Genomic DNA, 12,827 nt, shown 5'->3' with positions numbered 1-12,827 from the left:
TATCCCAAAACCACTCAACCCAACATGTGGCATACCTCGTTTGCAAACAAAATTCTCTGGTCAAATGAATGCAGAGAACATGCACTTGTACGTTTCCGCTGTCAAGAGAAAAAGTTCCTGGAATTTCATTTTCAGAACTAAGAATTCAGGATATATAAAGTTCCGGCTTCAACCTTCACTAATACATATATGAACAGAGCAGAATATGTGTTCTAACTTTTATCTTGATCTTTTAGAAGGCTGGTTTTTCAACGTTTGATGTCACATTCCTGCTTCCGGAGATTTGAATGTCATTTATGTTTTCAGGAGGTAGATATCGCAAACAAACCAAAATCAACATGAACTAATGTTAATATAGTTTTTCCTCATTTGCTTGTACAATCTTACCCAGTCAGAAAGTGAAATTCACAGTTGTTTTCGAGCTAAAATGACATGTTGTTTTGTCTTTTTCGTTTGCAGAGGTTAGTATTCGTACTAGTTTGAGGATTGTTAGCTTGATAGTTACACCAAGTTAGCTGATGCTAGTACTTGTGTAGCTAAAGATTTAGATACAAATGTAGATTAAAGTTGTTGTTTTTTTAACTGGAGCGCTAGCTAGTTATCATTCTAATCTGGAATTGCTTGGTTGTGCATGCCTGACATGCCGGTCTCGAGACGTATACGTTCCTTTAGCTAAAATCGTCTGTCAAGTGACTCGATTGAAAATTACGTGTATAAGAGACTACACTGCGGTGTGTCTTTGTGTATGCGCTACATTGTGACTAGTTCGTCTGCTAGTTTGGAACAAAATTCCTTTGTCGTTGGCTTGTTGGTTCTTTCGTAAGAAAAAGTAGGTTATCAATGTCTTTTTGTGTTTGCATCCTCATATCCAGGACATTAGAAGCAACATTAGAATTCCACAATGGAGGATTTTTCCGTCAGCACGGTTGAGATGGTGTGCCTGGGAACCAGCATGGCTTTATCTGGTCTTTTTTTCTACATCTACAGAAAGAAACGCAAAACAGTCGTCAAGCTTAATGTACGTGAATTCGTTGTTTTCCATGAATAGACACTTACAATTGTTAAATTAGGTGGATAACGTTGCCCTTTATCTCTAACTTTGGCCAGTGAAGCTACAGTTAGAAAAAGGCATTCCCAGTATTGACTGCCTTCTTGTTTGGTTGTTACATTCAAACAGACATTTCCAACCTTTTTTTTCCATATACTTGATGTTGAACCTCCAGTTAGATATTAAATAATTATTGTTAGGGTGAATTGTGATATTGAGGATACCTGTCTTAAGTGCCTTTAAAACAACTGTAAAAAGACATTGCACACTTTCATTTTCTCAAAACATCAAAAAGTGTTTGTGAGGCATAATTCAAGGTAGCGTACCTACAAAAGCAAAGACTAACCAAGTTGCCTAACTTATTTCATTGGCTGAATGTAAACCACATCTTAGTGCTTTGCTTGGTCTGAATTTGGCAGTAGTGCTGTTTGAATCCATTTCATTTTAAATGTTGATGTGCATTTTTAAAGGAGGCTCCTCGCTTGCCATTAGATGGGGAACTGGCTGAAATTTTGAATTCCACACCTGGGAAATGTCTCCAATACGTTGTCATTGAAGGTAAGCAACTGTTTGTAAGTATATTTAGGTTTTTGTGTGGTGAGATTTGTCACAGTAAATCTGCATGATCATATTCTTACACTTACTGAATTTGCACCAAGGGGTGCACTGCACAGCCAAAACTCCCAAGAGCCCATTCAATTTTACAGACACCAGCGTGATGCTGGGTAACGAATAAGACTTGTAACCATTAGCTTACAAGCTTGATTCCCTTCAAACATACAGGTTGATATTAAAATAATATTCCTTGAATAACAGTGTCTGTCAAGAAAATTGGTAGTACATAAAGACTGAGCTGTTTACTGAATCCTGAGTCAGATTTTGAGTCACTAGGCAAATGTATGGTGTCCTTATGCTTATTAACTGGTCTTCAGGTTAATTCTGTTGACTGTATAATTCAGTTCACTTAGACTAGAGAGAAAGATTAAACTGCTTTAGACTTGAGAGCACTTAAGGAATGAAATTGAGGAAGTCAGCATGAATGGAACCTGCACTTACCCTCTGTTTCCTGTGTTTGTCCTAGGGGCAGTCCAGCCTGTAGGAGAGCCCCTCAGAAGCCAGTTCCAGGAGGGGACGGTTGGAGTGGTTCAGAAGCTGGTGCTGAAGGAGCACAAACTGGTGTGGAACAGTCTGGCACGGGCCTGGTAGGATCTGAGCGGGTGCAGGTTCTGTGAAAGTAACTGAGTGCTTTAAAGCTGGCTAACGGCTGGTTTCAGGAAAGTTCAGTGCGCTGCTTTGCAGCTGCTGTATAACAGCGGTTCCCAAAACCTCTCATTGAGGATACCCAGCCGGATCTGGGTATTTTATGTGTTCCGTCTCAAGCATATGTGATGCAGCTAATCAAGGGGTTGATTAGTCGTATCCGGTGTGCTTGAGGTGGAACACATCAAATACCTATATCTGGCTGGGGACCCAAGGAGAGGTTTGGGAACCACTGCTGTAAAACGTCTACTTTTTGCTTGAACTCAGTTGTTTCGTTTATTTTTAATGGATATAAGTTCCAGAATTAACTTGGGAAGTCTTTTTTCAGGACGTGCTGAGCGCATGCGAAGGAAACGGCTGGTTGCAGCATGTGATCTGTGGCTTTTAAAATGATCCGTCCCTGAGAGTATAATACCCCAAGTCCGGTGCTGTGTGCTTAACTCTGTGGAAGTGAAAAGGCGCTGACCCTGCCCTCTTTGCTGGCCCTGCAGGACGGACAGTGAGAGGATCATGCACGAGCGGATCAACTCGGTGCCCTTTAATCTGGTGGGTGCCGACAGGGCGGCGGTGCGCGTGCTCTGCCCGCTGGAGGCCTCGGGGCTGGACGCCGAGATCATCCACGAGAAGTTCCACCAGGCCAGCTACGGCTTCACCGACATCATCAGCCAGTACCTGAGCGGGGAGAAGCCCAAGGGCCAGCTGGAGACGGAGGAGATGGTGAAGGTGGGGGCCACGCTGACGGGCGTGGGCGAGCTCATCCTGGACGCCGACCGCACGCTGAAGCTCCGGCCCCCAACCAACGGCTCGGCGTTCTTCCTCACCCCCACCGACTACGAGGCCATGTGCCTGGAGCAGGAGGGCCAGGCCACCATCTGGAGGGTGCTGGCCTCGCTGTGTGCACTGGCCGGCGCCGCCGTGCTGCTGTGGGCCGCCCAGAGGTACTACCGCCACCTGCAGGCCAGGAGGGAGCAGGACAGACTGCGCAGGGAGTTCAAAGAGATGGCGGCTGGCGGCGACGACGACGACGAGGCGGAGCCTGCGGCCAACGCCTGCATCATCTGCATGAGCGAGCCGCGCAGCTGCGTCCTGCTGGACTGCGGGCACGTGTGCTGCTGCTTCAGCTGCTTCCAGGCCCTGCCTCATCCCAGCTGCCCAGTCTGCAGGCAGCCAATCAGAAGGGTGGTTCCGCTCTACCAGGCCTGACCCGAGCGTCCGACCCGCCCACAGCCACAGTTCTGCCGTCAGTGCCACAGCGACACACTGTAGACAAACAGCTGCTGTGTACGGAAAATGTGAATCAGAGAGCTCCAAGTTTACTTCTCTCTCTTGATCATTTTACCTTCGGAATCATATATGTACTGTATATGTTTAATAATTGAATCAGGAATTTTACCTCTTTCAGAAAAAACATGGATGAGTTTATTTTCTTACTCTTTATATGTACAGGGTGCCTTAAGAAAATTCTGTTGCTGCTTCTTGTCGACACGTTGCATAAATAACAGTGATGCAAATGAGAGACAAGCCGGTTGTGTAAAGAAGACGTTTACATTTTGTCTGCTCTATAACATTTCTATTTTGGTCTTTTTCTTTCTGAAGAGAGAGATAAGTGTAATCGTAACTGGGTCCGCCAGGGCGTTTGGAACGGCCTTTTCTGTCAATAAATCAATAACGAGGACATCGGCCATCTTGAAGGAGGCTGCATCGTGTTGGCTCCACAAGTGTGTTCATTTTACACTGTTTTTCAATAATTCTCTTCAATGTTATGATCAGTCTTTGGATTTAAAGACTTACTAGTAGAAACTAGCCAGCTGCAGCTTTGTTTGCTTTCATGTTGGTTCAGTGCTATTGAACTCAGTTTCCCAAGGTTCATTTGAACACATGGCCGCCCTTTGTTTGCAAACAAAAATACTGAAGCAGGCTTCCACAGCGCAAACACTTGTGAATCAGGCTGTTAGCTGACTTAAACATTTTGAGTGAACATAAAGGGAGCGGACTGTTTGCACCAAACGGTATAATTGGCTTCAAGGGTGTGTATTGTTGTTTACTATCATGTTTTTCTTTTATTATCATTACTGATATGGTCAGGGGAAGCGAGCATTTTGTGTTTACACAATTCATTATTCAACATTAAATGGCAAATTAATCTGACATATAAAGCTATTACAGAACATCTTGTGGATACAGGGTGGGGGGGGTGGGGGTGGGGGTGGGGGTGGGGGGGGGTGCAGTAATTAGTAGTCAGTAGGGCAGTAAAAAAAGTTCATTTCCTGAAAGGTGGCATTTCAAAGACTTCTCTAAAAACTGGTCTGACAAGTACACATATGGGACAAAGCACTCATAATTAACCTCCATATTGTCAGGAAGGTAATTTATGATGATACCACAAGTGGGAAACTGCAATGACCAAAACAAGCTAAACAAGCACATAATTACTCGAATGTGTCACACAGAGAGGTAACTCATTGAAATGAATATAGGCAATTGTCTCTAAGTCAAGCGAGTATGGGGTCAGGTCGGGATTTATCTAGTAAACATTTAGACACGTGACTTTCTGTCTTTCTCGACACAGTGCCTGGAGGCTAGCTTAAACAATGGTTTCCTCACTGTTTTGAAGGGTTATGCCGACATCATTAAGACACGTGGATAGCACACCGGCCGTCTGGTTTAACCTGCCTCTGAGGCTCCAGCAACTCTTACTGTCATTGTTCGTGCACTACCGCAGTACTCCTTTACTCAATCTCTGCGGTTTTGTGAAACTCTGTTATTTCTGCTTTAAAATGATGTGCTGTGTACATATTTGCCGTTTTTGTGCTTTGTGTTTGGCCTGTTTTAGTGTTTGATATCACTGGTGCTTGGAGAAAAATATTGGTCTGCACATAATCAATTATGCTGCTTAAATTCATCTCTACGTTTATTCAGTCTTATCCAGAGGCATGTATAAGCTAATAGTGATGAAACACATTGAATACAGTCATCAAACTGTCAATATGTAGCAAGCTGAAAAAGAGCTAAGACATACAGCTGTGATAAATTTAACATATATAAAGTGTTTAATAGTTATCCTTGAGAAGAATAACATAGCTAGGCGAACAACTGTAAAATTATATTACCTTATAATTTCCATGTCAAATGGTCCAAAAAGAAAAATGTTTGCCTGGTATTACCTTAATGGTCATAATGACCATTGACCTGAGAGCACTACATCACACTATACTGAATGCTTTGAAGTTGGAGTAGACAGATAATGGATTTTAGCAGTTGTATCACTGCTTTAATTGTAGGACTACTCAGACAGTTGAATACTTGTTCTTAGCAGTAGCATGTATATTTGCTACCGGTGTGCTTTTTTATAAGTCTGCCCTCCATTCACTCCATTCAGACAGCCTTGCTTCAGCTGTAATTTGTCATTAAGACCATAATGTTATTATGAATCTTCATTTTAAAGCGACTAGTCAGAAAAATATAATAAAGAATTTGTATGAAATTCTGAGATTCGTAGTTCATTATCAAAGGATAGCATTCAGGAATTAAAAAAATAATTGCAATTATGTTTTATGATGGGCAAAACTGGAAATGTATCATCTCAATTGACAATAACACCTGGCTTCAGTTGAAGGAGTTCTGGTTCAGCTGCAGGTTGAGTTTAGCATCAGAAGGTATAAGCTGAAAAGGAAGCCATTGCTATGGAAAAGTACAGAGGCAAATGTCTGATCTGATTGGTAACATCAGCTCTCTCTAGTGGACATTTCTGCAATTTCATTTAGGTTGGAATTTGTCATTCATGTATTCATTGCAAATTGAAATAAACAAATCTAATAGTTTTGTTTTTTAATTTATAATTAAGATGGTGGTATGTCTCGGATGGTACATAAAGTGGTCGAGAATTTTAAAAAGTTTGGAGGAAGTATACATTTTTCAGTTAAGGATAATAAATATATCTCATCACATCATCTCACACCATAATTTGGCTATTAACAGTTATTGAAAGTCCATTTGAATCCCTTTTTTAAAATCTTAGTACTAATACCTAATAATACCTATCCAGTATCTGGATGCTCTACTGCAATTCTGTTGAATCAAAGCATGATTCATTTAGCGAGTAGCTTTATACAGGGTGACCTACATATCTCACATTTCCTACCTTCATACTGAAAGGTTATACACGTTTTCATCGTCTCTAGTTGGGACTACTGTAATTCATTATACTCTGGTTTCCGCAGTCAAAAAAGAAAAGAGATGTCACATCACCTCAATAATCACGACGCTACACTTGCTTTCTGTATCTTTTAGAATTGATTTAGATTTTATTGATTACTTTTAGAGCAAGACGTGGACTGTTCCCTGTTTATCTGTGATCTTTTCACTCTTTACTCCAGCGAAGGGCTGCTTGGATTACCTTACAAAAACTTCCTAGCTTTTTGAGTCAAAGCTGACATCTAAGGGCGTTGCAGCTCCATGACCTTGAATCAGTCTGGCCAACGAAATCTGAGCACCCGAGTCCATGTCTTTTTCAAAAACGTCTTTTGAAAGCTCACTTTTATAAGGTCTGCTTTTAATTGTGTGACATACCTGTTTACTCGCCTCTCCTTCTATTGATCTATTAACCTTGATGTTGTTTTGGTTATCTCAGTTGTTTTATTGTATTTTCATTTAGATATGGCCTGTTTGCGCGGCGCTTTGTACAGTTTTCTGGAGAAGGCCATTATAAATATTATCTTTTTCTCAAGAATCCCATGGATTCAAACATGCATCCTCCTAGTATCCAGAAGTCAAACTTGATGGCCCATGTATCTCACTCACTTGCTGTGCTAAAAAAAAAAAAACTGCACATCACCCAGAGGCAAGACTGGATAGCTTGGCATCACTCTAGACTCTACAATGATGGAATGTTCCATTGCAGCATTTTCAAGCCTGTATTCCAAGAAAGACCGGTACTTATGAATATGCACCTGCGGTGAGGCCTTTACTTTTTCCTTCTGTGAATCACTTGATCAATATGTGCATATGCTGTGTCGTGACTGATTTGAGGGAATCAAAATGTGTCCCTCCTCATGAGTCATCTTGAGCAACAGAGCCTGTGAATGATCTTTACCTGAAGACTTTAACACAGACCAAGGAGAAGGAGGAGAAGACAGACCATCTTGGCTTCAGCTCTTGGTAAGCGGTGTGACTGTCGCTGGCCGTTTTAGCCTGTAGAAGGTCAGCAGTGTCCGGCAGAGGTCCAGGTCCCGGTACCTCAGGCCGTACAGGTAAGGGGCTAGGGCTTTGGGCAGGACCAGCAGCACGTTGCAGAGCACCAGGGAGGCCAGCAGGTGGGCCCTCAGCTCCACGGAGCGGCTGGGGCGGGCGTAGAGCAGCAGCTCCACCGCCAGCACCAGCATGGGGCAGATGGACAGCAGCAAGTGGAAATAGTGTATGAAGAAGGTTCCCCTGGCTCGAGAAGCCCGCTCTCCTCTCCACACCCCAGACCTCCTGGTCCTGCAGCAGAGGAACACGTACCCGAAGAGGACCAGGAGCAGCACCAGCAGGACGCCGGCCACGGTGAGCAGCATGGACGCCCTCATGGGCACCGAGTAGCCCACGGTCAGCGCCAGGAGCACGGGCAGAGAGCAGACCTGCGAGGCGCAGGGGTCAGCCGAGTGGTGCCACAGGAAGCCCGCCACCGTGCCGGCGGGGAAGACGATGGACGCCGCCCAGACCGCCGCAATGGCCCACCTGGTCCTGGAGACGGGCCAGAGAGCCAGGTAGCGCAGGGGTGCTAGCACAGCCAGCGAGGTGTCCAGCACCATGGCCATGGCGCTCAGGAGCCCGGCGCTGTAGAAGATGCCCAGCAGGAACAGCAGGGTGGCGCAGGACCACTCGGACGTGGCCACCCCGGCTGCGTTGAAGCAGGTGGACAGCAGGTAGATGAACATGAAGAGCAGGTCGCTAAGCAAGGTGTTGCCCAGCAGCAGGTAGCGAGTCTCCTGCCGTAGGAGGGGGCTGGAGAAGACCTTGGTCAGGATGGGCGGGACGACCAGGACGACCGCCAGGAAGCCCAGCACCGGGCACACCTGCAGGGCACCCGTCTGCTGCCGCGGCGGGAGAAAGACTCGCCACTCACGGGCGAATAGCTCCATCACGCTCTGGGAGGAGTTGGACCGGCTGGCCATCTGGTGGTGTCTCTGGGCTTGGCCAGAGCTGTTGTACCAGCTCCCGAATGTGCACAGCAAGGACGGAACCAAGCCTTCAGCACCCATGGCTGCAACTGCTTCGCGAATCAATCTTCAGCCCCTCTCTGTCTGGTAATATCACTGCAACAGATGGCTGCGCCTTCAAACCAGGAGATCAGAAAATAGAAAATCCATTGATTAACCGAGGGAGCATTTCACTAATGGCTCTCTAAGGCAAACAAACCTTTCCATGAAAATGGACCTAAGTGCTGCTTAGCTTTCTCTCCAGGATAAGCAACAAGCAGACACTTCCTGGTTCATGATCACCTGGTGAAGGAGTTTCTGTTTTGATAAACTAAATTTTATTCTACTTTGGGTGGAAACCATTTTGTCTTCTCAAGGATTTCAAACTTCCCTAAGAATTTGTTGACACTGAAACTGAGATTTGCCATCTAATATATTTTTTCTCCATTTTACACAGAAAGAGACTATTTAAGTTCAACCAGTCTGCTGTAACCTCTGTAAATGGGTTTACATATCATTAACCCAGATATGACAAGTGAAACACTTTTTTTCATTTTAATGAGCAGTTATCTCTAACTGTGGCATAAGATGGCTTTATAGACTATTGACAATTAACAGAAAAGCCAATGTTTACCTCACAAAGCACACTTTTACAAAAACACACACACACCTGGTTCAACTGCTGTATGATTGCATACTGAGCCACTAATCTAGTGAAACTAGTTTAGACTTCCGTGCTTTAAAAATGGAAAAACAGTTTCAAAATTTAGTTTAATGAGGCCCGAATGGTTGACGTAACTGAACAGTTTTTTCAGACAGAATTTCCAAGTTCATTTATGTCATGTCATATCACAAGACTGCCATCTGTGTGAGTCTCCTCTGATGTCTACTTCGCAGAGAGGGAAGGCACATCCAGGGAAACAAAATATGGTTGCCATGACACTAGTTCTCAATTAACAAGTGGAATTTTGACCCTTGGGGCAGGAAGGAGTGATCATGATCTTTTGTCCAACTCGATATGCAATACAAAAACAATGCGTTGAACCAACGATGAAGTTCAAACACACTGCTTTTTTTTGCGCAATCACTGCTGATGCCACTACCAGGAATGAAAAGGGGACCTTATGAAGTTCTTGTTCATGTACTTTCACCCAGGAAGGCAGAATGCTGGAAGGACTATGCCACCGTGACCTGGCTGAGCCTCCGCCTGTGGAAGAGCGCCAGGAGGGTGTAGTAGACCTCGCGGTACCGCAGACCGTACAGGAAGGGCGCGCACGCCCGGGGCAGCGGCATGAGCACGCTCATGTTGACCGTGTTGATCCACACGCTCACGTCCCGGCTCACGCTGCTTCGGCGAAACAGCACCAGCTCCACGGTGAAGACCAGGCCGGGGCCGAAGTAGAGGAGGAGCATCACGGCGTGCGACAGCAGGGTCACCCGGGCGCGGGAGTAGCGGCTCTGCCAGATGCCGGAGGTCTTGGTGACGGCGTAGAGACGGGCGTAGCAGTACACGATGAGGGCGGTGCAGAGCGCGGCACAGATGAAGAAATACATGTGCAGGCCCACCATCATCTCCTCCCCCATGGAGCTCAAGGAGAGGAGCACCAGGCACACTGCCTGCCTCCAGGGGACGCCCTCCTCCACCACCTCCATGACGATCATCAGGGAGACGGGGTACATGGCCGCCGCCAGCCACACCGCCGCCAGGATCTTGCGGGTGCGGGAGGGGGGCAGCCGGTTGCGGTAGTGCAGGGGCCAGCGGACGGCCGCGTAGGTGTCGGCCGCCATGAGGGTGATGGTGAGGATGCTGCTGCAGTAGGCCGTGACGGAGGCGGCTGTGACCAGGCCACACAGCGGGCGCGTCATCCACACGGCCAGCGAGTTGCAGGCCAGGTTGGCCAGGTTGATGGCGAGGAAGACCGTGTCAGCCAGCAGGGTGTTAGCCAGCAGCAGATAGCGCGTCTCCTGCCGCAGGGCCCTGGAGAACAGGATGCAGGCCAGCAGCAGGGGGTTGGCCACCAGGGCTAGGGCCGTGAAGACCGCGGTCGGGATGAGGAAGAGCTCCATGTGCCAGCTCTGCAGGATCTCGTACCACTCTGCCGTGATGTTGGACATCTTGGACCACGATGCCCTCGTCCCACCAATGTCATATGGAGAGATATTCATTGGTTCCTCTTCAGACAGCACGGATGTGCCAAAGCCAATCACCTCTCAGCTAATCACAGCTTCCTCCTGTAGATGGAAGAGAGTAACCAACAAAAGAACCCATTACTGGACTTACACAATTAAAAATGAAGCCATTTCTGTATCATTTATTCTGTGACGAATTTCACCCAAGAATTTTAAGAACTGAGCTCTGCACATTTCTAGACATTCTATTTGCAATTACCTCTATCCCTCAGTCTTTTGCTCTCCTCAATATGCTCAGCATGAAACACCCTTAACTGCAAGACTGACAGGCAGTCACCACAGAAACCCTTTGAATAAGCATCCATTACACACTCCATTAGACTACATTTTGTAAATGTTCTTGTCACCATTGTACACTATTCATATTCATATTTATACATATCTCTGATATGTTTTATAATTAGTAGCAGTAATACTATTATAGCTACTGTATGAAGGCAAACCAATGAAGGATCACAAAGGTGCTTTTGAAGAGTCAAAACAAGACATTGTATTGCATGGAAAAAAATGATCTTTCACTACCAGGTAAATATTTTAAATCAAAATTTGATTTAAAACTTTGATTAAACTTTTTTATTAACAAAAGAAGACTGAGATTTGAGAGTGAAGAATTGCTTCCAAACATTTTAAACATAATTTCTAACACACTGTTTTTTTTTTTATGTGAGTATATCTTCGGTCTATGCTTAAAAAAGGCCAGCAAGTTCAATCTAAAGTTGGGCAACCATTATATTTCACTGAACAACATTTTTCACAATAGTCTATCACAAATTTATCCAATCAACCTTTACCAATGTCAGTTTTGAGGAAGATAGCCTATCTGTGAAACACATCACATATTTACAAACCACAAAATAAAATAATAAAAATACCAGTTTTATATTATGTTTGCCTGTAATGAATGTATAAAACATGCAATGTGGATATCTGGGAATCATCCAGGTGCGTTTCTGCCACATATGTGCTTTTCCAAGAGGGCATTTCTCAGTATGATTTTAGCAATTATTAAGTGCACAGAACTGGATCAACATACTTGAGGAAGTCAAACCAGGAAAGTGAAAAATCATTGATTGAGTACAAACCACCTTGTACGCTTTTGATAGAAGGACAGATAGCTCTCTTACCCTTTAGAAGCACAGATGGTAAGACGACCCACCAATACCAGTCAGTTACTCGCCAGCAGTAGTAATGCTCTTGGAGATCAATTTCTTTAGAGACGTGATACTGCTGTTATCAGCGGATGACCACTATTGACTTATTTGTGATCATTTTGACTTGAAATAAAGGCCATTCGGTGGTTGCATGGTAACACAACACTGTTGAAAACACTCTTCAGGCCCCCTCCCCACGACTGCCAGGCCCATCCTTCCCCTACCCAGAGTACAGATAAGACAAATGCCATGTACGCAATCCCATGACACTTCACTGTCTTCTCAGACCTAATTTTATTGACTTGGGCACAGCTGTCTCCCATCTCATATCCGGAGCAGTGAAAAAAGCACGGCCATATGCCGAGTCCAGTCAAAGCATGAGAATCACCACTGCAAATACGTGCCATCCTGTCATCCGTACGTTGGAGCCCGCAGGTAACCATGGAAACGGAAGCTTTAAAAAAAAAAAAAACCTCCCTGAGCAAAGTGCATCTGACTGCACCTTTCTGTACCAAGCAGACCAATAAAGAGGGCCATCACTGTCCAAGGGTACGTCACCAGGATTGCATTATGATTCTGCCCTCTATACTGTAGAGAGGAATGTTTGACAGCAAAATCTGCCATGCAAGTCAATTTGTTCAGAAAACATGAAGATGTAAATGAAAAGTTTAAGAAAATGTCACTGTGGTATTTTGTTTCAGAGACAATGGTGTGGGTATACAGGTTTAATTCATGTTTAGGTGGGCTATCATTGCATGCATCCACTTAAAAGGTTTTGCTTAACTGAACATGTCAACATGGACTGGGAAGATTACTGAAAAGCTGGCTGGATCATGATGTAGGCTACATAGTACATCATGATCACGATGTACATAGTTTTTAATGAATTCAGAATTGAAATTCACTTCAAGTTTATCAACTTCAACCATATTCACTAAGGGCACCTCTGTGTACAAATGCCTCAAACTGAATCATTCTCTGAACAAAAATCAAACTGCAATT

General features: G+C 44.8%; 3 protein-coding genes across 4 annotated transcripts; 1 reads left to right on the top strand and 2 right to left on the bottom strand.

Annotated features, from left to right (window-relative positions):
- Positions 1-136: 136 nt before the first annotated feature.
- On the top strand, positions 137-4,014 carry mul1a (mitochondrial E3 ubiquitin protein ligase 1a). 2 transcript variants are annotated; one of them, XM_035420801.1, is made up of 5 exons: positions 137-309; positions 873-1,018; positions 1,519-1,606; positions 2,130-2,250; positions 2,800-4,014. In XM_035420801.1, exons 2-5 carry the CDS (start codon positions 902-904, stop codon positions 3,509-3,511), a joined length of 1,038 nt encoding a protein of 345 aa, XP_035276692.1. In that variant the 5' UTR covers positions 137-309; positions 873-901; the 3' UTR covers positions 3,512-4,014. The 2 variants fall into 2 exon arrangements, with proteins under 2 accessions (XP_035276692.1, XP_035276691.1); XM_035420800.1 differs by having other exon boundaries at positions 138-461.
- A 1,187-nt stretch (positions 4,015-5,201) lies between these two features.
- LOC118230290 (probable G-protein coupled receptor 148) lies at positions 5,202-9,089 on the bottom strand. The gene has a single exon (XM_035423158.1). The coding sequence runs from the start codon at positions 8,545-8,547 to the stop codon at positions 7,456-7,458; it is 1,092 nt and encodes a 363-aa protein (XP_035279049.1). The 5' UTR covers positions 8,548-9,089; the 3' UTR covers positions 5,202-7,455.
- Positions 9,090-9,241: 152 nt separating this feature from the next.
- Positions 9,242-12,751, bottom strand: LOC118230292 (probable G-protein coupled receptor 148). Its single transcript, XM_035423160.1, has 2 exons — positions 11,799-12,751; positions 9,242-10,716 (listed from the first exon to the last, which is right to left on the bottom strand). The coding sequence occupies exon 2, from the start codon at positions 10,648-10,650 to the stop codon at positions 9,661-9,663; it is 990 nt and encodes a 329-aa protein (XP_035279051.1). The 5' UTR covers positions 10,651-10,716; positions 11,799-12,751; the 3' UTR covers positions 9,242-9,660.
- Positions 12,752-12,827: the final 76 nt, after the last annotated feature.

This window comes from Anguilla anguilla, chromosome 6 (assembly GCF_013347855.1).
Source record: "Anguilla anguilla isolate fAngAng1 chromosome 6, fAngAng1.pri, whole genome shotgun sequence".
NCBI classification, from domain to species: domain Eukaryota; kingdom Metazoa; phylum Chordata; class Actinopteri; order Anguilliformes; family Anguillidae; genus Anguilla; species Anguilla anguilla.
Note: the sequence above shows the minus strand (reverse complement) of the source record. Positions and strands in the feature narration are given on the sequence as shown.